The sequence below is a fragment of the Castor canadensis genome, chromosome 11 (genome assembly GCF_047511655.1).
Source record: "Castor canadensis chromosome 11, mCasCan1.hap1v2, whole genome shotgun sequence".
Taxonomy (NCBI): Eukaryota; Metazoa; Chordata; class Mammalia; order Rodentia; family Castoridae; genus Castor; species Castor canadensis.
The window spans coordinates 36563468-36586279 of NC_133396.1; the positions used below are offsets into that span (position 1 = coordinate 36563468).

A 22812-nucleotide genomic window follows, 5' to 3' on the forward strand; every position below is an offset into this window, starting at 1 on the left:
ATCCCTATCTGACCCTCAACACAATGCCTTTCCTCTGCTACCTCTCCAGTTTCACTGTCAATCTCATTTAGACTCTCACCTTTCCATAGCTTTCCCTGTTTTTACTCTCTGCCCCACCTCTAATCTAACAGCAATGCAGACTAAGTTTCCTTAAGTACAGCTCTGATCACCTAAAGCCTTGCCCTGTGAAATCTTCAGTTCTCCCAGTTTCTCCGAGTGGCTGAATTACAGTCAGCTAGCTAGCATCCTTAGCAAAGCCTGTCTTTCCAATTTTCTACAACTCCCCCTTTAGTTTTTTTATTTTTAAAACACTAACCCTGGACCTTAAACTTTGGTGTGAATCATAGTCCCTGGAGTGTTTATTAAAAATATACATGCCTAGGGCTGGAGGTGAGGTAGAGCACCTACCTAACAATTGTGAATTCCTGAGTTCAAACTCCAGTACATATATATATATATATATATATATATATATATATATATATATATATATATATATATATGACTGAACTCCAACCCTCTAACATCTGATTGGGCAGATCTGGGTTTGACCCCAGGCATTTTGGAGTTTTTGCTGTTTGCTTTTCATGCTGATGGTATCTGTATTGTTAACACCCAGGTTCCTCTTGTTTTTAACTCACAGAATTATGGGAAGCACCTCAAGAACTGTATCAACTTTGGCTAAATTTGGTAAACTGACTTTCTCAACCAATTAGGGAGCTTAAATTCCTTCTCCCAGAATCTTCTAATTCTCAAATCTTACTTATTCTTCACGACCCAGATGCAATGCCACCTCTCCCAGAAGTCTTTCCTTCTTGCCTTCCCACATCTTTGGCTGAACTTTTCTCAGGGCTTTTCCTTATTTAGGAAGTGTCCAAGAGCTTGGCCAGCTAACGAGTCATCCCTGGACAGGAAAGGGCACAGTTATCAGTGAGTCACCCCAACCCCTGGCACTCAGGCAGCATCCAAGACGAGAGCAATAAATTTGGGCTCACTGAATCAACACTTCTTCCCAGAAGCCCAGGTCACACACAGACAATACGCCCCACCTCAGACACCCTTTCCGTTGTGAAAGCATAGGCACAGGCAAAATCATTCTGCCTAACAATCGCCTCGAGATCCAAGAGCAGGGAGTTCTAGGTGGAGAAGGAAAAAAAAATCGCTCCGAGTATAGTATGAGATTGGCCTAACTCTTCTTTTTTTTCTTTTTGGCCTCTTTTAACAGAGACCGCAACAGAAAGATGCGACCGAAAAAGGACGTCCACCTTCCTGCCATCTCCAGCCCAGTTTTTCGCCTCGGCCTCCGATTGGCTGTTCTTCGTGTCGGTGCCCGCCTCACCGGCGCTCACGTGACTCACTACCCGCCGTTGGATTGGTTGTTTAGCGAGGGCCGCGCTGAGCTGTGGGAAACGGATCCAGCAGCGCCGCGATGGGGAGAGGACGTGGGAAGCAAGTATGATCAGGGGACGGAAAGCCTGAGAGTTTTGCTGCCATCATCCTCCGCAGGCCAGGACAAGCTCTTGAGAGAGTCCGGTGTGTAGAAGATTTTAGGAGTACGGAAAGCAGGTTGCGACTCCTTCCTGCCTGGGCGTTTGGTTTGAGCCTTGGCTCAGGCCCTACTCCTGTTTATCCGAAGGACAGCTTCAGTCTTTCCTTAAGTTGGTGGGATTTGGACTTTACCTTTTTAATTTTATTTGAGAATCTACTGAGTGTAGGCATTGGTTGCTCTGCGGAGGGACCTGTGCAGAGCGCCATGAGCTAGACGATGAGAGAATGAGGGCTTGGAGTTGCGCGGGCTGGTCCTTTCCCACGTGACATGATGAAAGTAAGCCAGCTTTATAAATTGTGCTGATGCTTTTATAATCAAGGCGTTTAGGCCAACTTAGTGGGAAGGGTCGCCCACTGACTGAATGAAACGGTCATTTATTGAAGTTCTATGTACAAGGCACGTGAAACATAATCCAGGTTCTTTAGGTACTCATTGTGATGGGGCTGGTGGGAGAGAGATGGTGGAGGACTGATGAATTGGTGAATAGTTGGTGTGCGACGCGTGCTGTGATACAAGAAAATGGTGTGGATCTCAGAGGGGATGGCTGAGAGAGTTAGGGACACTTAGCAGAAGAGGTGACATTCGAGTAGTTAGAAAAGTGTAACTAATGAGGCTTTCTCCCCACTGAAAGAAGTATGGGAAGGCAGTTCAGGTGGAGCAAACTCTGTGTACCAGGCATGAACTTGGCAGAGAACTAGGAAAGTATACCTGCTGTGTGTGTGTCAGGAGCCAAGATCTTGAATTCAAGTTCGGTTTATCTAGATCTTAAAACACAAAATGAAATGGTTTCCACAAAATAGGTACTCTTGTGCTTCCATAATTCAGAGCAAGAACGGATACTTCTGAATTGATGGACTAAGCCTTCATGCAAAGCAGCTTGGAAGGTCACAAACTGGAGAGGTAGAATTGAAGTACAGTAAGTTTTCTACTGAGGGAAAGGAGGACTTTCTAGTTGAAGACACAAGAACAAATAGAGCAGATTTGAGGATTTAGGAATAGACTGGCTTGGACAGACTGGCTTGGGTTATGGTATCAGTGAAGGGTAAGTTTGGGTCAGGATTTTTGTTGTTATTTGTTTTGGTCCTAGGGATTGAACCCAGGGCTTCGCTCATGGATCAGTTTTGAAACATCCTGAATGCTAAGCAAAGTAGTTTGGATTTATTTTCCTCCGTGGGGAGCAATTAAAAGCTTTTGAGTAATGATATAATTACTCCATATTTTAAGGTTAGTGTGTGTTTACATTGGATTGGAGGGAAACTGGAGGCAGCAGACCCATTGATTTCCCAGTATCATCTGGTAGGAGGAAGATGGGCTTTAAGGCAGGAACTCCTTGATTGAGCTTGGCATTCCTGTTTCATGATTTTAGGCAGAGCTACTTAAATTAAGCTCTCTTGGCCTGTTTCCCTATTTCTAATATGTACTTGTTTCACTTTAAGGAATGATGAGTTAAAAGGTCAAGCATAGACCTGTATAACTGGCACCTACCTAGTTCTCCTCTCTTTGTGGAGCTTTGTTGCTGAATGGCAAACAGACCAACAGTGGTCAGTTTTTAACTATGGAGTATCCATCTATTGACATTTATAGATGGTGGAAGGAAGTATATGGTGACTCCAGAATTGTTATTTAGATACTGATATCATGTTAACTGTCTGGAGAGGGTGACTTTGTGATCCCGGTACTTTCCACATTGGCGATAGAATACTACCACAAGGTTTCATTTAGAATAAATGAATTGGTCAGCTTTTTCATTTGGAAACTGATTATCCAGGTTATAAATTACACAGGCTTTGCCTTAGTTTATCTTGCTGGTGGCTTCCCTCATTAATAAAGGGTGGGAGCCTGAAAGCTAGGAATAGGAAAATAACTTATCAGACTTCAGTTCTCTTTCTAGGTCTTGCTGTTGATTTGCTATAGACCCCTTTGGAAAATCATAGCCTCTCTTGGTCTTGGACTCTGGAATTGAAAAGATTCTGGTATAAAAATTTTGTTTGCTTACTTTAGAGACAGAGTCTCGCTATGTTGCCCAGGCTGGCCTCTTTCTTCCTGCCTCAGTCTCCAGAGTAGCTGGGACTGTAGGCATGTCTTGCTGTGCCTGGCATTGTGACTATACTTTTTATCTTTTTTGCTGGTAGAAGAATTATGAGTTGAATTCTATATTGAATGAACTGAATGTTCAAAAGTAATTTAGTATAAAATCTTTTCTAAAGCTTCTGCTTTAGAACTAGGCTGTAAGTCCTACCAAACATCTTTTAGATCTTATTCTACATGGATAAAATAAAAAATGTTTAAGCAGAAAGGTTTTTTTTTATTGTTTTATTATTCATATGTGCATACAAGGCTTGGGTCATTTCTCCCCCCTGCCCCCACCCCCTCCCTTACCACCCACTCCGACCCCTCCCTCTGCCCCCTTCCCCCTCAATACCCGGTAGAATCTATTTTGCCCTTATCTCTAATTTTGTTGTAGAGAGAGTATAAGCAATAATAGGAAGGAACAAGTGTTTTTGCTGGTTGAGATAAGGATAGCTATACAGGGAGTTGACTCACATTAATTTCCTATGCGTGTGTGTTACCTTCTAGGTTAATTCTTTTTGATCTAACCTTTTCTCTAGTTCCTGGTCCCCTTTTCCTATTGGCCTCAGTTGCTTTTAAGGTATCTGCTTTAGTTTCTCAAGCAGAAAGTTTTTTGACACTACCACTTGAGCCACTCCACCAGCCCTATTTTGTGATGGCTTTTTTTTGAGATAGGATCTCAAGAACTATTTACCTGGAGCTGGCTTCAAACCATGATCCTCTTGATCTCTGCCTCCTGAGTAGCTATGGTTACAGGCGTGAGCCCCCAGTGCCAGCTCAGAAGGTGTTGAATGGTAAGTACTTTTCTGCTATCCTGTTCTGCAAATCCCCCTCCTGCGCCCTGCCACCAACCAGTCTTGTACCAAGTTGCATTTTTGTATAGTAGAGTTACTTAAAACATAGTGTAAGATAAAATATTTATTTAAAAACTCATGGTTGCAAGCAACTTATTTTAAAAAGAAGCTTTTATTTTCTCCTAAAAATAAGCCTAGGTTTTCTTGGATGTGAAAATAGATCATCAAACTGTTCTTAGAAGACTGAAGGAGGTGAAATGCAGTGATGCGATGATGAGTGAAGTATAGTCTGACCTGGTATTGCCATTGTTTCAGTGTTGGCTTTGACCAGGGCATGACTCCTTAATCTTCTCTCTGAGCTGATTCTAGTTGTGGTTTTGCCACATAGATGGGTTCTAACCTTTTTGAATACTGGCTTACATATGAGAGTATTTCTTTGATATCCTTTTGAGTTACTGATATTTTTATGTTTTTGTTCTTAGGTTGAGGTGAAAAATCTGGTTTGAAATCTCCATGGAGGACTACAGCATTTCAATTGTGAATCTGAATCAATTTCCCAATTGACTTACTACTGTATTAAAAATGCTTTAATTAATTACAGTATTTGTTTTGAAAACCTTTGAAGTTTTATAAGAACTTGTAAACTATAGCCATTCTATTATTCTGGTGTATAGAAGTTTTCATATTTTAAAATCCCTATGATTTTATGATAGTCCTTCAAAATTTAGTTCTGTCACCTCTGTGCCATTAGAGAATATACTTTGAATTGCCAATGGTATTGGAAAAATACGTGGTTCAGCAAAGGCCACTTACAAATTATTTTCATCTGTCCTCTATTAATGATTTATTTATTTATTTATTTTTGCTTTTTGAGACACAGTCTTACCATGTAGCTGTAACTCTTGATCCTCCTGCCTCAGTGTCTTGAATGCTGAGATTACAGATAAACACTGCCATATCCTGCTAACATAATAACTTTTAAAAAACTCGTATTTTCACCAACCTGCCAATCCAGTGGCATAAATTTTCCTACACAGGGAACTTAAGTGTTTGTGTAGTTATTCTTTTTTTTCAGTGTTAAGGATTGAACCCATGGCCTTACACATGCTAGGCAAGTACTCTACTACTGAGCTACATCACCAGTCCTTGTTTTTCAGAAATAGGGTCTTGGAATGAAGTTCAGGCTGAGTCTTTAACTCTCACTTTCCTGCCTCTGCCTCTCTAGTGCTGAGATTAGAGGCATATACTACTATACCAAATCTGTTTCTGTAGTATTTTTAATATAAAGCAGTTTGGGTTTTTCTTTTTTTTTTGGGCAATACAGGGGTTTGAACTCAGGGCCTCACACCTGCGAGGTAGATGCATGCTCTTCACTTGAGCTACTCTACCAGCTAACAAAGTTGTATTCTTCCTCTTAGAGTGAATGATTTTTGTTCTAATTACTGGATTTTTTTTTTAATTCTTCAGTACAAAAATACCTGAAAAAGTCAGATGTGGTCTTAGTGAAAATTTATTTTAAATACCTCAGGTAATTTCCACATAATAATGGAGGATGTGTGGCAGGCGCCTGTGGCTCACACCTGTAATCCTGGCTACTCAGGAGGCAGAGATCACGAGGATCGTGGTTCAAAGCCAGCCCGAACAAATAGTTCCAGGAGACCCTATCTCGAAAAACCCTTCACAAAAATAGGGCTGGTAGAGTTGGTCACAGTGAAGGCCCTGAGTTTAAATCCCAGTACCAAAAAAAAAAATAGTGACAGGATGTTATAGTTTTTTGCCAGAAACATTTATTTTTAAAATTTACTTAAATGTTTCGTAGAAACTTTAGTAATAACCAGGATCGTTCATGCTAGTTTAGCAAACAGCAAGCAGAAAAGAGCTTATTAAATGGTAGGTCTTTTCATTGTTCATTAAATATTCATTGGATCTTTTATTTCATCTCTTCATTATTTGTTAGCTTTGCTTTCACACTGAAATTTTCTGACTACTGTCTATATAAACACTCAACCTCTACTTTCACCTGCTTTTCAAGAATGATATGTGAACTCTTCAGATGCTGATGAACTGTAGCAGATGTCATTTAACAAATGGGGGGTCACAGTATATGAAAGGAGTTCTTCTAAAGTGTTCCTTAGTATTTCTATAAGGAGCAGGTCCATGTTTCATACTGTTTGGGAAGTTATAAGACCTCTGCCTCATAGGCAGGTGAATGTTTTCTAAAGAGAAGACCTGCTTCTCTCTAACCATCCATTTTATGAAGTCTAAGCTGGGGTTCTCCTGAGAGCGTCTGTATTAATTATCCTCTTTAATTCACTCCTGTTGCCCTCACATCCCCTACAATCTTTTAACCAGGTTAACCTAGTTGGTTAACTGTAAGTAGAGGTCTAGAGAGCATGCTAAAAAATTAGGATCAAATTTATATATCTTTTTAAAGGAATCCATATCGTTGCTTATGGTTAATATAATCAAGAATCGGAAATATCAATGCTTTATACCATGATAAAAAACAGTCCTGTGGGTTCACAGTACAATACTTAAATTGTGAGATAATATGATAGTCCCTTTCAGTTCTCAGGAGAGTACAGTTTAATTAGATGCTGTACTTCTGTTGGATAACCTGTGATGGGACAAGCTTGGTGACTCCTTACATAATTAAACACACAGCGATAACAAAACACATAGCCAGATGTGGCAAGAACAGTATCATTCACCCGGGCTTTACGACACAGTGGGCACACAGTCTTCATTTTGGGCAAGAGAGGAGAATCAGAGTTGTAGTCTAGATGAACAGGTGGTGGTGGAGTAGGCAGGGCAGTCAGTGATTTGATGGTTTCTTGATTTTCAGATGAGTACCACCAGTCAAGGAACTGCAGGAAGAATACACCCACAGAAAGACCAGTGGAGAGGGATAAGGCAACACTTCCCACAGCTTTCTTCAGAGCTGACTTTATCTTCTCATTAACACTGTTGGGAAAAAAGAACAAAGGGGCAGAGAAAAAACTTTATTTGGGTTTAATCATAGAAAGACCAAAATAAATGCCATTGCAGCTTTACATCAGAGTCACTGATTTGGGGACTGAAGAGTTGGCTGTACTGGCACAGTCTCCTTAAGGATCTATTCTAAATGTTTCTCTCTCCTGACTCAGTATTTTACATGGTCAAGCCCTAAGCTTCATTTGTTTGTTTCTGAGACACAGTCTCAAAATAATAGCCCATGTTGGCCTCAAACTCCTGACCCTCCTGTCATCTGCCTCCTGAGTGCTAGGATTATAGGTGTGCCATCATGCCCAGATCTAAGCTTCATTTTTAATAGCAAAAGATTAGGCTTTTGTTTTGAAAAATTAAGAGAATGTGATTATGTAGTTTTTGTGTAAGATATAGAGCATCCAGAAAGAAAATTCACTTAAAAAATAACAGCAGTACAGAAGAGTACATTTTTTTGAACTTGTAGGAGAACACAAGCACTAGCTAGACATGGTACAGCATCATGATTAAGAACACAGTCTTGGAGGGGCACCAGTGGCTCACACCTGTAATCGTAGCTACCCAAGTGGCAGATTTCAGGAGGATCATGGTTTGAAGCCATTCTGGACAAATAGGTCTAGAGACCAACCTTGAAAAAACCCTTCACAAAAAAAGACTGGTGGAGTGGCTCAAGGTGTAGGCTCAGAGTTCAAGCCCCAGCACTGCAAAAACAAACAAAAAACCCCAAAGTTTTACGATTGTATTGATCTGCCTTGAGTCTCAGCTTTGCCATCTAGCTGTGCTGCTTTGTGCAAGGTACTGATATTTTAGGGCTTCCTCAACTGTTCAGTGGAGCTACTGCATTTACTTGTGATGAGGCTTGATAATAAATACATAAAGCAAATGCATAGCACAGGGCCTGACACATAGGAGGTGTGCACTAAAATGTGCCTAGTGTGATAAGGATGGTTACCAGGATGGCAGTCTTTGTTTTATAGACATGAGGAATAACTTTTCTATGACTTTATTAAGTAACTGAAAGTTGACTAAAGGCAGTAAGTTTCATAAAATTGGGATAAGAGTTCAGAATTTGTTAAAGATTGTTTGGAAATGTTATGATCTTACCTCCTGCCTGGTTGCTGCATCATGCTGGCTCCAGCCAGTCTGTGCTCCATAGCTTGTATATCCTGAACTGTCAGTCTACCTAGCCGAACTCCAGCCAGTCTCAGCAGGGGAGAGTGATGCTGAGCTTTTCCTAGGATGTACTGAAGTTGTTGTGCAAGAAACCAGCCTTCCCAGGCCATGTTAACAAATGGGTAGGCTGCCAAGAAGGCTCTGTAAAATCGTTTCCAGTGGGAGGAGGGGGGATGGATAGAATATTCATCCTCCTCTCTCAGGCTGGAAACCAGCTTCTCCAGCTTCACTTTCAAGTAGGGAAGAAGAACGAGGAACAGAACTGATTTCCAAAGCTGCTTCTTTGGGAGACCAGCACTGGCCAATCTCAGAAACTTCTGAGAGTCCCCCATTACAATTCGCTTTAAGCCATAAAAATTTTCAGAAAATGAGGCACTGGTCTTAGACAAATAATGCTGCTGGAGCAGAAAATCAAGTAGAGCAAAGATTTCATCAAACCATCTCCAAAAGAAGCCATAGTGTTCAGGATTTGATTCTGCAAGAACCTAAAGCAAAGGAAATTAAAAGAAGTTCATTCTATTACACAGCTACAATAGCTTGAGTTTACATTTTCCTTTTCCCTGTAAATTGAACACTTTTGGCTTAAACAGTCACTTCTTCTAGGGTCTACCCTCAACTCCCTGAAGTGCTAAGTATTCAGTACAGGGCTCTATACTGACTACCCACTAAACCACAGGATATGAATTATATGCAAATTGGTTATTTCAAATCCTAGGCTACGAAGTAATGGTTGGCTTGGTTTTTACCCGGTCATCCCTGAAACCTTCCAGAGAATTAATACCTTACCTTGACCACATGCTGAAGGGCAGGTCTCACTGCTGTCATTAAACTGTCCTGTGCTACCACCTCAAAGATGGAAGGTTGGTCATCCGCCACAGAAGCAGTTGTGATGTGAGCCCCGTGCTCAGCCATGGTATCCTATTATGTGCTGAGTTTCACTTTTCCCACAAACTAATGAGTATGAGCTTTTTTTTTTTTTTCTTTTAATCTTTTTTTACCAGATGGGTGCTGAATCTTAAAGGTAACCGTCCTGCATGACTCCCGAAACTCTGGTCCAAACTGTCAAGTGACGTTCAACCGGGGGAACAGCCCTGTTCTGGAGGCGGAAGGGAGGGGGGTCTCAAAGTGAGGCTAAGGGGTTAGTTAACTCCCGCCCTGGCCCAGTGGTACGTGGGGGAGAGGGTCACTTGTCAAGTTCTGCCCCTCACAGGGCACAGCGTGACTCTGGGGGGCAGGTGTGGGCGAAGGAGCCCAGCTCTCGAGCTGCTGGAAAGCCAGCCGGCTCTGAGGAACCAGAGGTGCCCGTGCGGACCCGGGACGTGAGGACTGGCCCCAGCTGCTGGCTCTGAAGCACCCCGGGCCGCGCCGGTCCTTGCTCGCTGACCCCAGGCGAGGCGCGAAGCACCCACGACGCCACGTTGGAAGTGAGGCCTCTGCTTTATGACAGAAGCCACACCCGGAAACAGAAGCCGCCGGGGCCTGGAGGACGGCTGGCGGAAGCAAGGCTCTCTAGCCCTGAAAGCGGCCTTGAAGCCGGAACTGGAGCACTCTATGACCACAACGGGACTTCCGCTTCCGCCGCTTAGGTACTAGCGGAGCGACCGGCATGCTGGCGGGCTTGATGAGTGCCCCACTGATTGCGTGAACTTTTCCCGGATGGCTCGGCGGCGTAGCCTTGGTGAAAAGCCACAGGTTCTCCCTCTGCGGGGATCTTTCTGACTGGGTGCTTGGGACCGAATGCCGAGGCCTGCGTGCCCGCGGGCGGAGCAGCCGGGGCGCAGGGGAGAAGGGGAAGGTGGAGGTGGGAAGGCCCTTCTGTACACGCGCGGCGAAATGGCGCTTAATCCATCCCTGGCGCCTTGCGGGACGGGCTCGGAACCACCTCGCCGGAGACAGAAACCTCAGCTTTATTACCGCCAATTATAAGGAAAAACTACCGAGACAAGATAGCTCCTGTTTGTTCCTCTGAACTTGGGGCAATTACTTTTCATCCAAGCTATTACCTGTTTTCCAAGTGTTTAATTCAAGTGCAGTTTTAGGCACTTGCTGCTTTAGATGAAAATGGATCCTGCTTTCTTTCTCAGTAGGATGTCACGGTGTTGTGAGTGTTTGTTCTCCCATTTAACTTGCCTTCAACTCAAACAGGAAAAGTTAATAATACTCACCCGGGCATCAGGTTGTGAGGATTTAAAAATGTAATAAATGTAAAGTAGTTGGTAGAATGGCATGAAATAAATGCTCGATTAATATTAATTTGATCGTGATTAATTTAAACCAGCCTTACCCTGTGGCTGCATCATTTCGACAGGTTAAGTGGTCTCCCGCTAGACTGAGCCCTTGATAATACGTAGGGATTATTGTTAGTAGTAAAGATTAGGATCTCTAGTATAATTCCTGAGACATGGTAGCCCTCAATAAATACTTGTTGAGTTAATAGTTAAGTAAGAGGAGCTAGAAAGATTAGAAGCCCCTGAGAGTTACGCAGACCAAAAAAATCAATAAGGAGGGGTGCTGCTGATCCAGATGCGCGTTTACAAGACAGGCTGGGTCTGGTCACCTCGCTGGCTCGTCCACGACAGGGAGCTTTTGCCAGAACTCCCACTATTTACAGTGGATTCTGGATAAACAATCTGTTGAAGGAGCACCAATGGGACTTAAAAAGTTTCTCTCAGAAGAGTATTGGAAGCTACAATTTTTTTTAAACTAATGTTATCCAAGAGATAATGTTATCTTAAGAGAACAAGTAATTGCCACTGCTATGGTCTATTTCAAGAGAAAAGTACAGATCTTGTATTAATGGCTCCTACATGTGTGTTTTTGGCTTCCAAAGTAGAGGAATTTGGAGTAGTCTCAAATTGAGGATTGATTTCTGCTGCCAGTTCTGTATTAAAAACTAGATTTTCATATTCCTTCCCAAAGGAATTTCTATGTACGGGTGAGTTACATATTAGAATGTGAATTCTTTTAGAACTAATGACTTGTTGCTTGCCGGTGTTATCCTTACATAGGCAAGTGGTGCAGGACGTAGGTCAAGAAGACATGTTGCTTCCCCTTGCATGGAGTATAGTGAATAAAACTGAGGGACCAGATCTTTCTCTACTGTCACCTCCTTTCACCATAGCTTTAGCTTGCCTACAGGCAGCCCATGTTGTAGAGCACAAAGATGGCCAGGCAATGGTTTTGCTGAGCTTTCTCAACAAATAGGGAGATGGAGGAGACTTTGGAAATAAGCAGGGTTATTTTAAAACTATATGAACGTTGGAAGAATTTTCATGAGGGAAGAGAGAGGTGTCAACTATTCTTAGTAAGATGTGGGAACCAAAACCACTGCCAAACAGTGAAGAAGAGTAGAGTCCAAATGGAAGTCACAACTCTAGCAACAGCCAAACTTAAAACATTCCAAAGAGTTCTATCCTGGGCCACTTGGAAATAAACCATTTGGGCAGATTTTGGTAATGTCTTCAGTGGAACACAAATGGGAATGAATAAGCCTGTTTCTGTCAAGCATATTGGGAAGTGGTTTCATTTTTGCAAAATAAGTTTTTCTTTACCTAATTTGATTGTAGTGCATAACTGATTTTTTAAATTTTTTTTTTCTTTGCAGTACTGGGGTTTGAACCTGGGGCCTTGAACTGACCAGGCAGTAAATTTTACCACTTGAGCCACACCCCTAGCCCTTTTTTGTTTAGTTATTATAAGATAGGGTCTTGAATTTTTGCCCTGAGCTAGCCATCCTTCTACCTAAGGCCTCCCTAGTAGCTGGGCCCATAGATATATACCACTATGCCTGGCTTACTGGTAGAAATGGGGTCTTCCTGTGATATGTCAACTGCTGATATGTATTGTTTTATAAAATCAATTACTATCGTACGCTACACTGTCAACATTTAAGATGCATCTAGTCTGAAATGTCATGTGCTATAAATGTAAAAATATGTATTTGATTTCAAGTACTTAGTACAAAAGAATGTAAAATCTCAATTTGTTTATAATGATTACATTTTAAGTGATATTTTTGGATACACAGAATTTAATAAATAAGAAGAGGGGGTGGTCCAGCACTTGGGAGGCTAAGGCAGGAGGATTGAGAGTTCAAGCCCAGCCTGGGCCATGTAGCCACACTGTCTCATAAACAAAGAAACAAAACAGAAAGAGGAGGAGATGACATCTGAAAATCTTTTGGATTGATGGTGTATTTTGAAAATAATTTGAAATACACATTCCTTACAGAAAGATTAGAAAATACAAAAAAAAAGTAAAGAAGATAACTGTTTGTAATCCACCACCTAGACAGAACCACATAATACATATGTACATTTATGTAAAAATACATTTTTCTTTTTTGATGGGGCTTGGGTTTGAACTTGGCTTTGCACTTGCAAAGCAGATGCTATACCACCTGAACCACTACTCCAGTTCATTTTGTTCTGGTTATTTTGGAGATGGAGGGTCTCATGAACTATTTGCCTGGGCTGGCCTCGGACCTCAATCCTCCTGATCTTAGCCTTCCATGTAGCTGTTGTGAGCCACCTGCCAAGATATATGTGATAAGTTTATATACATATATATATATATAATCTAATTTTTCCCCTTATCTCTAAGCACTTTTCTATATCCTATTTAAATACAATTTGAAAGCATTTTGCAGTTACAGAAATGAGTACATGTTCACTCTAGAACATTTGCAAAGTACAGGAAAACATTAGGAATTGCTCATCTTCCAGCAATTCTTTTTTTTTTTTTTTTTTTTTTGGAGTTTTTTTGTAGTACTGGGGCTTGAACTCAGGGCCTCCTCCTTGAGCCACTCTACCAGCCCTATTTTTGTGAAGGGTTTATTGAGATAGGGTTTCTTACACCATTTGCCTGGCTGGCTTTGAACCACCGTTCTCCTGATCTCCGCCTCCTGAGTGGCTAGGATTGCAGGCGGGAGCCCCCAGCGCAGCAACAATTCACTTTTAACATTCTGCTGAATATCCTTTCTAGCCTTTACTTATACATATATGACAGTGTTTTGCTGTGAATTTTCTTTTGTCAAGATATTTTACGTTAAGCAGTTATCTTATCATAAAAGTATACATTCTCTCATTTTACACCTAGGTTTCCAACTTCTCCCATTTTAATGATATTAACTCATGAATGCCATATGAAGGTTTTTTCATACTTACCATATTTCTCTGAGAATGAAGGCTTAAAACACACTTTTTGACTCAGAGTTGATGGGCAAAAATATGAGAGGGAAAAATCCACCTCTTGCTCTCCAACCTTCCTTACAAAATTTTAGGGTCAGTTTCATTTATTTACATCAACCTTATTCTCCAGTCCCAGATCCTGAATCAAGGTCTTCATTTGGGACGGGGAGGGTGGGGGTGTGTGTGGAACTTTAGTTTAAGCTAGGTGCTTCACTTATTCTATACCATTCAACCTTCAATAATAAAAGTCCAAGGTTGTGGAGGCGTTAATAACGTTCCCAGTCACATTCAGGGCAGGAGCTAGAACTCAGAGCTGATGCCGTCTCAAGCCCTCTGCACGTCTCTTCCAGCCCCACCGTCAAGGCTGCACCACTTCTGTCTGCCCCTGAACCTGCCAGGGAAATTAGCTCAGCTTTGTTTATTGTTGAGAAAGAAACAGGTCACTTCATCCTCTCCGTTTCTTAGAAAATTCCTGTGCGAGGAAACAAATCCAGAGAATGTCAGCTTGTTTAACAAGTGGTCCTTGTGATGATTACTGATCATCCTGTGACGATCAGGTCTCCACGCCTTGCCCTGACCCAGAGAAGGTTTTCCCTGTCGCCCGCCTTTCGGGTTCTCCCGCGCAGCCTGATGGCGTCACGCGGCGAGGTTCTCTGACGTTGAGAGTTCCTGCCCACCATCTTTGTCCCTGGCAAATTGGGTTTTGCGCAGTGGTTTAGACCTAGAGAAAGAATCGTTACGGGCAGGAAACCATTACAACACCACCCCGACTGTGCTCTCTGAGTGCTGCCACCACCCCCGCCCTTGCCTCCGGTGAGTTCCTGGCGGCTGGCTTTGGGGTGTGTTCCTAATTGGAGGGGGGTAGGGCGGTGAACCCCAGGATGGGTGAGAGACCGGGTGAGGAAAGGAAATCCTAGGAGCGTGACCGTTGAGGATGGAGGGAGCCGTCGTGTGTGACCGTTGTGAGGAAAAGATTTGGAGAAGGGTCTCCACTGCCGCGGCTTGGTGGGGCGAGGGAGTGCTCGGGCGTGGCAGCAGGTAGTTGGGGGCTTTGGAGGGAAGATAGGTTTCGAAGTCGGGGTTCTTGGGGGGGCCGAGGCCAGGGGTGTGGCGGGTGAAGGCTGGAGGCCGAGGGGAAAACCCCCGTCTGTTCCCCCGCTCGGCGTCGTTGGTGGAGGGACTGGGACGTTGCCAGCAAGCAGAAGGGAGAAGGGAGGGATTCCCCCAACGGCTTGTCCGTTCGAACCCCACCTTGCCCGGTGACTTGAGATTTGGAGACACCTGGGGAAGGCAGAGGACCCCCCATAACTGACACCTATGTGAGAGGGGGACGCCGATCGGATAGCCGCAATTTTTTCTTTCTCCTTTTTTCTGGGTTTAGCAGGAACCGTCTGGTTTGAGAAGGACTGTAGATTACACTCGAAGTAAAGAAACTGGAATTTCCTGTTATTTCCAAATTCTTTGAATCCACAGAATTGGTGCTGGTTGTTTTCAAAGCAGTCCTCTGGGTTTTATTAAACTCACTTGGCTTCTTTATAAAGCATTGTGAAATTGATGCTTCATTAAACTTTGACATTTAGAAGGAAAAGTGGTTTTTTTTTTTTTTTGGTTTGGGATTTTTTTGGGCGGGGGCGTGTGCAGTACTGGGTTTCGAAGTCAGGACCTCGCACTTGCTAGGCAGGTGCTCCATCACTCGAGACATTCCTCTAGCCCAAGAACTGTTTTTTAATTACTCAACACAGTTAAAACCGATGTGGTTTGAAAGAAAAAGTAAGGAAAACGCCATTAGCTCAGAAATGCAGAATGACTAAGAAAGGTGGTGGTCTCAATGAGGAACAATTTAAATTATTAATTACCTTCCTTTTATAGTGCTATTGCTTAGCCTCAGGGTACACTTACAAAGTAATAATAGAAAGCAGCAGATGAAGGAGCTAGCTGTGCGAGAAAACGTGTAACACATTCCAGCGATGACTAAGCGTGGGGTAAGGTGAGAACTGTTTGCAGGTATCTTAACAGGAGAACTGAAAGAATAGTGTGTTCTGCCATCAGCTTCCCTGAGTTGGATGGTAAAATTAATATGGAGCGAATGTTCTGACTTAATTAAGAGACTCAAAGAGGTTCACTTTTTTCATCCCATTCGTCTTTAAAAGATGAGTAGTTTAGACTTGTATTTTAGGTACAGGTTTGAACCAAGATGAACAAGGAATATTTAGGTAGGCCATAGTCTTCTTTTTTTTCTTTCTTTCCTTCCAGGCTTAAGTTTTCCAGAGTGTCTTGGTATTTCATTAAAAGTTGGGTGTAAAAGCTGCTTTTTTCTTTTTTCTTTATGATATTAATTTGTAGTCTGTAGAAACCAGGTGATTTTAACTTTTAAATGCTTCATAGTTTCTGATGAGCTAAATGATAGTTGAAAATGCTATTGTCTTTGCTTAATTATTGAATATTTGAATAATGAGCTTACCACCTTTAAACCTTTCTAATAAAGGTGCTGGAATGACTGCTTTACAATTTGCTTCACTTTGGCTAGTTTTTCCACTATGAGCACTGGACTATATAAAGTTGCCTTTCTGTGCAAAGAAGGGCCAAATAGCCTTATTAATTCTAATGTAGCTGCCATTTCCCAGAGAGCCATTGGAAATTAAGACCTCATTAAATTTTTTTCTGACCTTATTCTACCCAAGCTATTAATCTTATTTTGCTGCTGAGTTTCTGGTGTGGGGAACTGGAAGGAGGGAGGACTGGAAGGAGAGGAGCGCCCTTCACAACCTATATTTGGCAGAAACTAGGTTGTGTTAAATCCAGATATATATTCCTGTTCAGGGAGGCCTTCTGTGAAATGCAGTGACATCAAACTTTGGGATAGGACCAGTAAAAATGATTATGTGCTTTGACTGTGGCAGCTTTGTTGTTTAACAATGTCCCTAGGTCATACCATAAATCAGAACAGCCAGTGACTTTTTAGGTTTGATCTGGTAAAAGAAAGGTCCTGTGAGTTCAAATTCCATTGTGGCTTTGTTTATTTCTAGGCTCTCTTGAGGAACAGTATTTTTCCCTGGGAGGACAGTGATTTTTGAGGTACTTCAGCAAATTTTTTTTTTCAGCGCTATTTTTTTCTGTAGCTCATGAGTTTTCACCATCCTATATTTGAAGAATTTGGCATGTCCGTATTTGGCAAGTGATTACGTGTACTTCATTTTAAAAATATGTATATGGGGTTTATAAGGTGAAATTCACATAATATAAAATTAACCGTTTTAAGATGAACAGTTCACCAGCATTTAGGGCATTCACAGAGTTGTGCAGCCACCTTCTTATTTGTTTTTTGTTTAGACTTCCATTTTTCCTTGAGTTTCTTTTGGCTTAAGGCAATGCTGACTTGGTACAATGTTTCTCTGCCAATATGGATAGGAAATAGTTCATTATATTATTAACCATGGCATTAGTTAAGAGAGTGATCTGTGATATGTTTACCTATTTCTTCTCTCTTTTTTTGGGTGGGGTGGGGTTCACACCCAGCAAGCACTCTCATACCAAGCTATATCCACAGCCCCCACCCCCCTTAATGGTTCAATCTGATGATTGAGAAGCAAGCACTATACCTCTGAGCTGCACCCCTGATCCTTTATTTATTTATTTTTGAGATGGTCTTGATAAATTGTCTGTGCTGGCCTTGAAGTTGGAATCCCCCTCCCTCAGCCTCCTGAATAGTTGGGTCTGTTTCTTTCTTTAGAGCAGAGATTGTTAGTTTAGGATCTATGTTGTGGGCTTCTAAAGATACTTGATCCTCTTTTCCTTGAAACTTTGTGGTTGAGTACGTTATTCTCTAGTTAAGATAAAAACACAATTCTCACAGTGAACAGGACAAGGAATATTTCTTGACATTGAAATTTGTTAAGGGAGATAATGAAATGAATAGGTTACTTACTAATAAAGATATGACTTAAAGCTAGGTTAATTTATTTAACAGAATATGTTAAAATATTCCTCTTAAGAATTTAATGTGTGTGTGTGTGTGTATATATATAGTATACAATAATTTTGTGCACTTTTTCTAAAAAACTGGATGAAAATTTTCAGGCAAATTTTATTTTTAAGTTTTCACAAGTTTTGATGATTCCATGAAACTTAAAATGGCTAACATCCTATACAGACCATAATAGATTTGAGGTATAAACCTCCCGTCAGGCTTTTGTAATCATTTCTGTATATTTATTTTTCTGTTTGTGAATATAAATTCATAGATAACTTCAGACTTAATCTAGGCTTCTAGGTCTTTTTTGTTGTTGTTGTTGCGGGGTGGGGGTGGGGGAAGTACTAGGAATCTAACACAGGGCCTCATGTGTGCTAGGTAAACATTCAACCATGGAGCTACATTCCCAGACCTCTAGGTCTTTGTTACATGAAGAATTCCTTTATTTGGCTACCTCACGTTTAGTATACATTGTGAAAGGATTAAATGATTATAGCATTCTTTGAATTTTTGCTGCAAAGACTTTAAGAAAACACTGTGTAAGGCAAGCATCTGTTACAGATTAACTTTTAATTATAACAAATATTAAACCAGAAATTTCTGTATTGTATAATGATACTTGTGAGCTTCAGTTCCATTTCTTTTAGCAAGGTGATCAGTGAAGTTCTGGTACAACTTAAAGAGCTATTATGTTAGGATCAAGGCCATACGCAGTAAACGGCTGTTTGGAAAAGTAGCAAAATGAGCTCACTTGTTTCCATGACATTCTACAAGAAGCTCATCTTTTTTTTTTTTTAATGGTACTGGGCTTGAACTCAGGGCCTACACCTTCAGCCACTCTGCCAGCCCTGGTTCATTATATTAGGTTTGTCTAGTTTTTTGGTTTTTTTCTTTTTTTTTTTGGTCAGTACCTTGGTATGAACTCAAGGCCTTGTACTTGCCAGGCAGGCACTCCACTACTTGAACCGCATCCCTAAGCCTCCTTTTCTTTAATTATAGTGATTTGTTTGGTAGTGCAGGTCTTTTCTTCCAGAACCATGTTTATTATTGTTTGCCAAATCACTTGAGTTTACCAAATACGTTATCACTCAAGTTATATTAATTTTGTAGTAATGAGTAAGTGCCAAGTACCTCAGTGCAGTGAAATATTATTTAATGATAACTATGTATTTTTAAAGAAATCAATTACATTGGATAGAGTTTTAGAGTTTCACAAACCAGAAAACATCATCTCATGATTTTTGGGGAAATGTGACTAGTCCATTTTATTATTCTTTGTTTATTTTGTGGGGGCAGTACTGGGGTTTGAATCTCAGGGTCTGGTGCTTGCCAGGCTCTACACCATTTTTTGTTTGTTTGTTCTAAACTAGTAAACCCATGTACCTGCTGGTTTAATTCTAGGAATTGGGAAATTGGGAAGAAGACTTAGGGTTGAGCCTGAGATCCATGTTCTTTTAAGTTTCGACACCAGTTCTGATATTCTCTCTCTCATTCATTCATATTCTTTCTCTCTCTCTCTCTCTCTCTCTCTCTCTCTCTCTCTCTCTCTCTCTCATTCTTTCTCTAGCTGGCATTGAATTGATAATCATCCTGCTTCAACCTCCAAGTGCTGGGATTATAGATACATACCACATTCAGCTCTGATTTTCTTTTGTGCTTAATAGGACTGAATAAGTGTCTACGGTTTTTGCCTTGTTTTTAACTGTAAACTGATGTCATTTATTATTTGGGAATGTTGGGATAAATGTAAATTGTTAGAAATACAAAGACCACAATTTTTTTGTTAAAACTTCTTGCATAAGACATGTTTGCCTCTCTAGATGTTTGTTGTGAAAAAATGTTATCCTACTCATATAGACTTTCTTTTTGTGAAAGAGATTCCTTTTACAGAAAGTTGCATATAATATTGAATAGGTTGGTAGAATTGTTTTCTCTTTTGACCTTAACACTGCTTTGGAATATATGCTTTGAAGTGAATGCATTTTGAGGCATGGAGGTAACCAAACTTTTCCTTATCTTAAATGTTTGAGTAACTAGTTGAAGATGTATTTTCAGAGAGTTCTAGCTTTTGCTCTTGAATGCTTTGAGGAGATGATTGTGAATAAAAATCACAAAATCATAATAGGTTCAGATTATTATCCCATTCCATTTGGCCTTTAGACTTTGCCCACAAGGAGCTCCTGGAAGCAGTTCTATTTTTTTTTTTTTTTTCTCAGTGAATCACCAGAATGGTGGTAAGAAAGAAGCTACTAATTTTTGAATGCAGAAATTCTTAAATGTAAACATTTTTTAAATTAATCTGATGCCTTGCAGGTTATTCGTAATCTGGATAAAGACATTCTTTTCTTTTGGTATAGGTACACATTAAAGATCCAAAATCATGACTGATTCCAAGTACTTCACAACCAATAAAAAGGGTAAGTAGAACCTTGTCAAATCTTGGGGATTTTTCAAAAGTTGTAGTGTTAAGATTGCCCCAAGTAGAATGTTTCTGACCTTTTCAGATATGCATTTTGTAGACAATCTCATTGGGGCTCTACCACTTTCTTTAGATAAGTATGTTTGAGTAAGTTATTAAAGTAATTAGGGTGTTTATTTGCTTTGCCATGCTGGATACTTAACCTAGGGCCTTGTACATGCTAGGCAAATGTTCTACCACAGAGCTACAATTCCAGCCCTTGAATTTATTACCTTCATCTTTGTGATCAATAATATAATGCTGGTTTTTGCATATGAATGTAGGCCTAGGAACTAAGGATCCTTCTTGGAAAGTTTAACCTCCCATTTTTTGTAAAATTGTTCCTGAATAGCTCATTTCTAGAGATATGGATGGCCCTTCCATCAAAGACAAACTAGTTTAGCTCTTCTTAGCTTACTGTGCCCTTAGGTGAACTTTTGTATTCTGTATTTTTGTATTTGGCAGGCCTTATACTTAACTGAAGTATTCTGGGCATGATATCAGCTACTAATTCTTGTTTTCCTCTTGTTCTTCAGTAAACCGACTTGCTTTTCATGTTTTCTTCTCTCCTGCAGTAGCTAAAATATGGCAACTTTTCTGGCCCAGAATTTGTCTTTGTTTCCCTTGTAGTATTTACTGATGCAGTTGTCTCTAGGTTAGCTTTCACACTACAGAGTTTTCCTATACTAATTTATTTGATTATAATATTTGTTGAGCATCTACTATGTACTACTCACATTCACTCAACACCCTAATAGTAGAATTTCTGATTAAATATCCTTATTTCTTCCAAGTCAGAGTATGTATAGAGGACCCTTATTATCCAAATCTTGGTTTCTAAATAATCATTTTCTCACTAAAAGGTGCCAGAATTCCTTGGAGAAATAACTGATATGGCTAGGTTGAGAGAATGTACAAGTTGAACGTGAACATCTTATAAGTGCTCAAAAAATGATGGGATATGTCAAGGAGCACTGTAGCTTGAAGTGGCTTCCACTGGCCAAATCTGGATAATTTGAACAACAAAAAAAGTGATCATAGTAATGGATCATAACTGATTGAATGATAAGTATGTGTGTGTGTGAATATATAGGCATACATCATAATTAATGAGTCATCAATGAATGCTAAAAGTAGCAGGTGAAAGTTTGATGAGGTATATAATATTTATATAGTTTCAAAGTATCTTTTCCCAGATTAATAGTTACAAAGAGAACAATACTAACTTTACATTGTCAAAATCTGACATTTACAACTTTAACCAAGTATTCAATTTAACCTCACCAGTAATGGGACAAACTAACATCATTTGCATTTGGATGTGATGCACTGAGGAAATCATATCATTATGTCACTTATCAGTTAGCTTGCCAAAAATTCATAACCTCAGTGTAATCATGAGGGAATACCTATGGCAAACTGGAACCATTGTGTTCACCAAGGAGCCTGTACTTAAAAACAGTCATCATGAAAACAACTTCAGATTAAAGGAGACTAGAGACATGACAATAAGTGTAATGCATAACCCTAAACTGAATGCTGCGCCAGAGGTGGGGTGGGAACCAAGTAGCTTTAAAGGACATTATTGAGACCTTTAAATAAGGTGTATAGATTAGATGTCGATGATGTATCAATGCTTTAATCATTGTAGTGAAGTTATAAAAGAGAATTTTCTTGTTCTTAGAAACATATACTGATATATTCAGTGATAAAGAGGTATGATTTCTTGGTTGTATGCTGGTAGCTCACGCCTATAATCCTAGCTACTTGGCAGGCTGAGAGTGGGAGTATTGCAGTTCAAGGCCAGCCTGGGCAAATAGTTTGTAAGAGCAAACTGGACTGGGAGTGGCTCAAGTACTAGAGACCCTACTTTTGCAAGTGTGAAGCCCTGGCTTCAAACTCCAGTCCCACCTTTAAATAAAAAAATTAAAAAAAAAAAAAAGGTATGATTCTGCAGCTTACTGTTAAACGATGTAAGAAAAGGGTATGTAAATATGTAGAGAGAATAATAAAGCAAATGTGGCAAAATATTACAAATTCAAGATTTAGTGGGGTTTTTTTGGCTGTGCTGGGGTGTGAATTCAGGGCTTTGCACCTGCTGTACCATTTGAGCCACATCTTTAGCCATTTTTGCTTTAGGTTATTCTTTTTTAGATAGGGGCTCATGTTTGTTTTTCTTTAACCTGGAACCACCCTTGGACCACATTCTACCTATGGCCTCCTGGTAGCTGGGATCACAGATACATAGTGACCACACCTGGCTTACTGGTTGAGATGAGTGTCTCATCAGCTTTTTGCCCAGGTTGACCTTGAACCTTAAATCTCCCCAGCTCTGTCTTCTGAGTAACTGGGATTATAGTTATGACCACCGTGCCCAGCCAAGACTGAAATTTTTTAGAAAGTAAAGCTGGCCATGGTGGCACATATCTATTATCTTAGCTACTCAGGCTGAGGCAGAAAGATTGCAATTTCTAACCTAGCTAGACAATTTAGTGAGACCTTGTCTCCAAATAAAATGTGAAAAAGAAAGGGCTAGAGATATAGCTTACTGATAGAGCAAAGGCCCAGGTTCAATCTCTAGTATTGGAAAGAAAAATTTAAAAAGAGAAGAAAAGTAGAGTACA

General features: G+C 40.6%; 2 protein-coding genes, 1 non-coding gene and 1 pseudogene across 7 annotated transcripts in view; 3 read left to right on the plus strand and 1 right to left on the minus strand.

The window, feature by feature from the left end:
* Window positions 1-1414: 1414 nt before the first annotated feature.
* Window positions 1415-22812, plus strand: part of Ap2b1 (adaptor related protein complex 2 subunit beta 1) — a 119976-nt gene continuing 98578 nt past the window's right edge. For 2 of the 5 annotated variants that reach the window (XM_020174822.2, XM_020174825.2), the window contains exons 1-2: window positions 14436-14573; window positions 20088-20147. In XM_020174822.2, the coding sequence (XP_020030411.1) occupies window positions 20111-20147 (37 nt within the window). In that variant the 5' untranslated portion in view covers window positions 14436-14573; window positions 20088-20110. Of the gene's footprint in view, window positions 1534-10152; window positions 10264-14435; window positions 14574-14636; window positions 14799-20087; window positions 20148-22812 lie in introns of those variants that run through there. The other 3 variants (XM_074046260.1, XM_020174824.2, XM_020174823.2) reach the window with 3 other exon arrangements.
* Window positions 4679-4775, plus strand: LOC141414428 (Z30 small nucleolar RNA). The gene has a single exon (XR_012439458.1). It is a non-coding gene; the product is annotated as a Z30 small nucleolar RNA (small nucleolar RNA).
* On the minus strand, window positions 5475-10070 carry Pex12 (peroxisomal biogenesis factor 12). The gene is made up of 3 exons (XM_020174815.2): window positions 9358-10070; window positions 8503-9056; window positions 5475-7377 (listed from the first exon to the last, which is right to left on the minus strand). Exons 1-3 carry the CDS (start codon window positions 9481-9483, stop codon window positions 6978-6980), a joined length of 1080 nt encoding a protein of 359 aa, XP_020030404.1. The 5' UTR covers window positions 9484-10070; the 3' UTR covers window positions 5475-6977.
* Window positions 10679-20148, plus strand: LOC141413776 (cyclin-C pseudogene; annotated as a pseudogene).

What these genes read in the sequence shown, in the direction of transcription:
- Pex12 (XM_020174815.2), bottom strand. Translation starts at nt 9,483, where the DNA reads ATGGCTGAGCACGGGGCTCACATCACAACTGCTTCTGTGGCGGATGAC. An exon ending in CCCTTCAGCATGTGGTCAAG is followed by an intron (nt 9,057 to 9,357) that starts GTAAGGTATTAA and finishes CCTTTGCTTTAG; the next exon opens with GTTCTTGCAGAATCAAATCC. An exon ending in ATGCAGCAACCAGGCAGGAG is followed by an intron (nt 7,378 to 8,502) that starts GTAAGATCATAA and finishes TTTTCCCAACAG; the next exon opens with TGTTAATGAGAAGATAAAGT.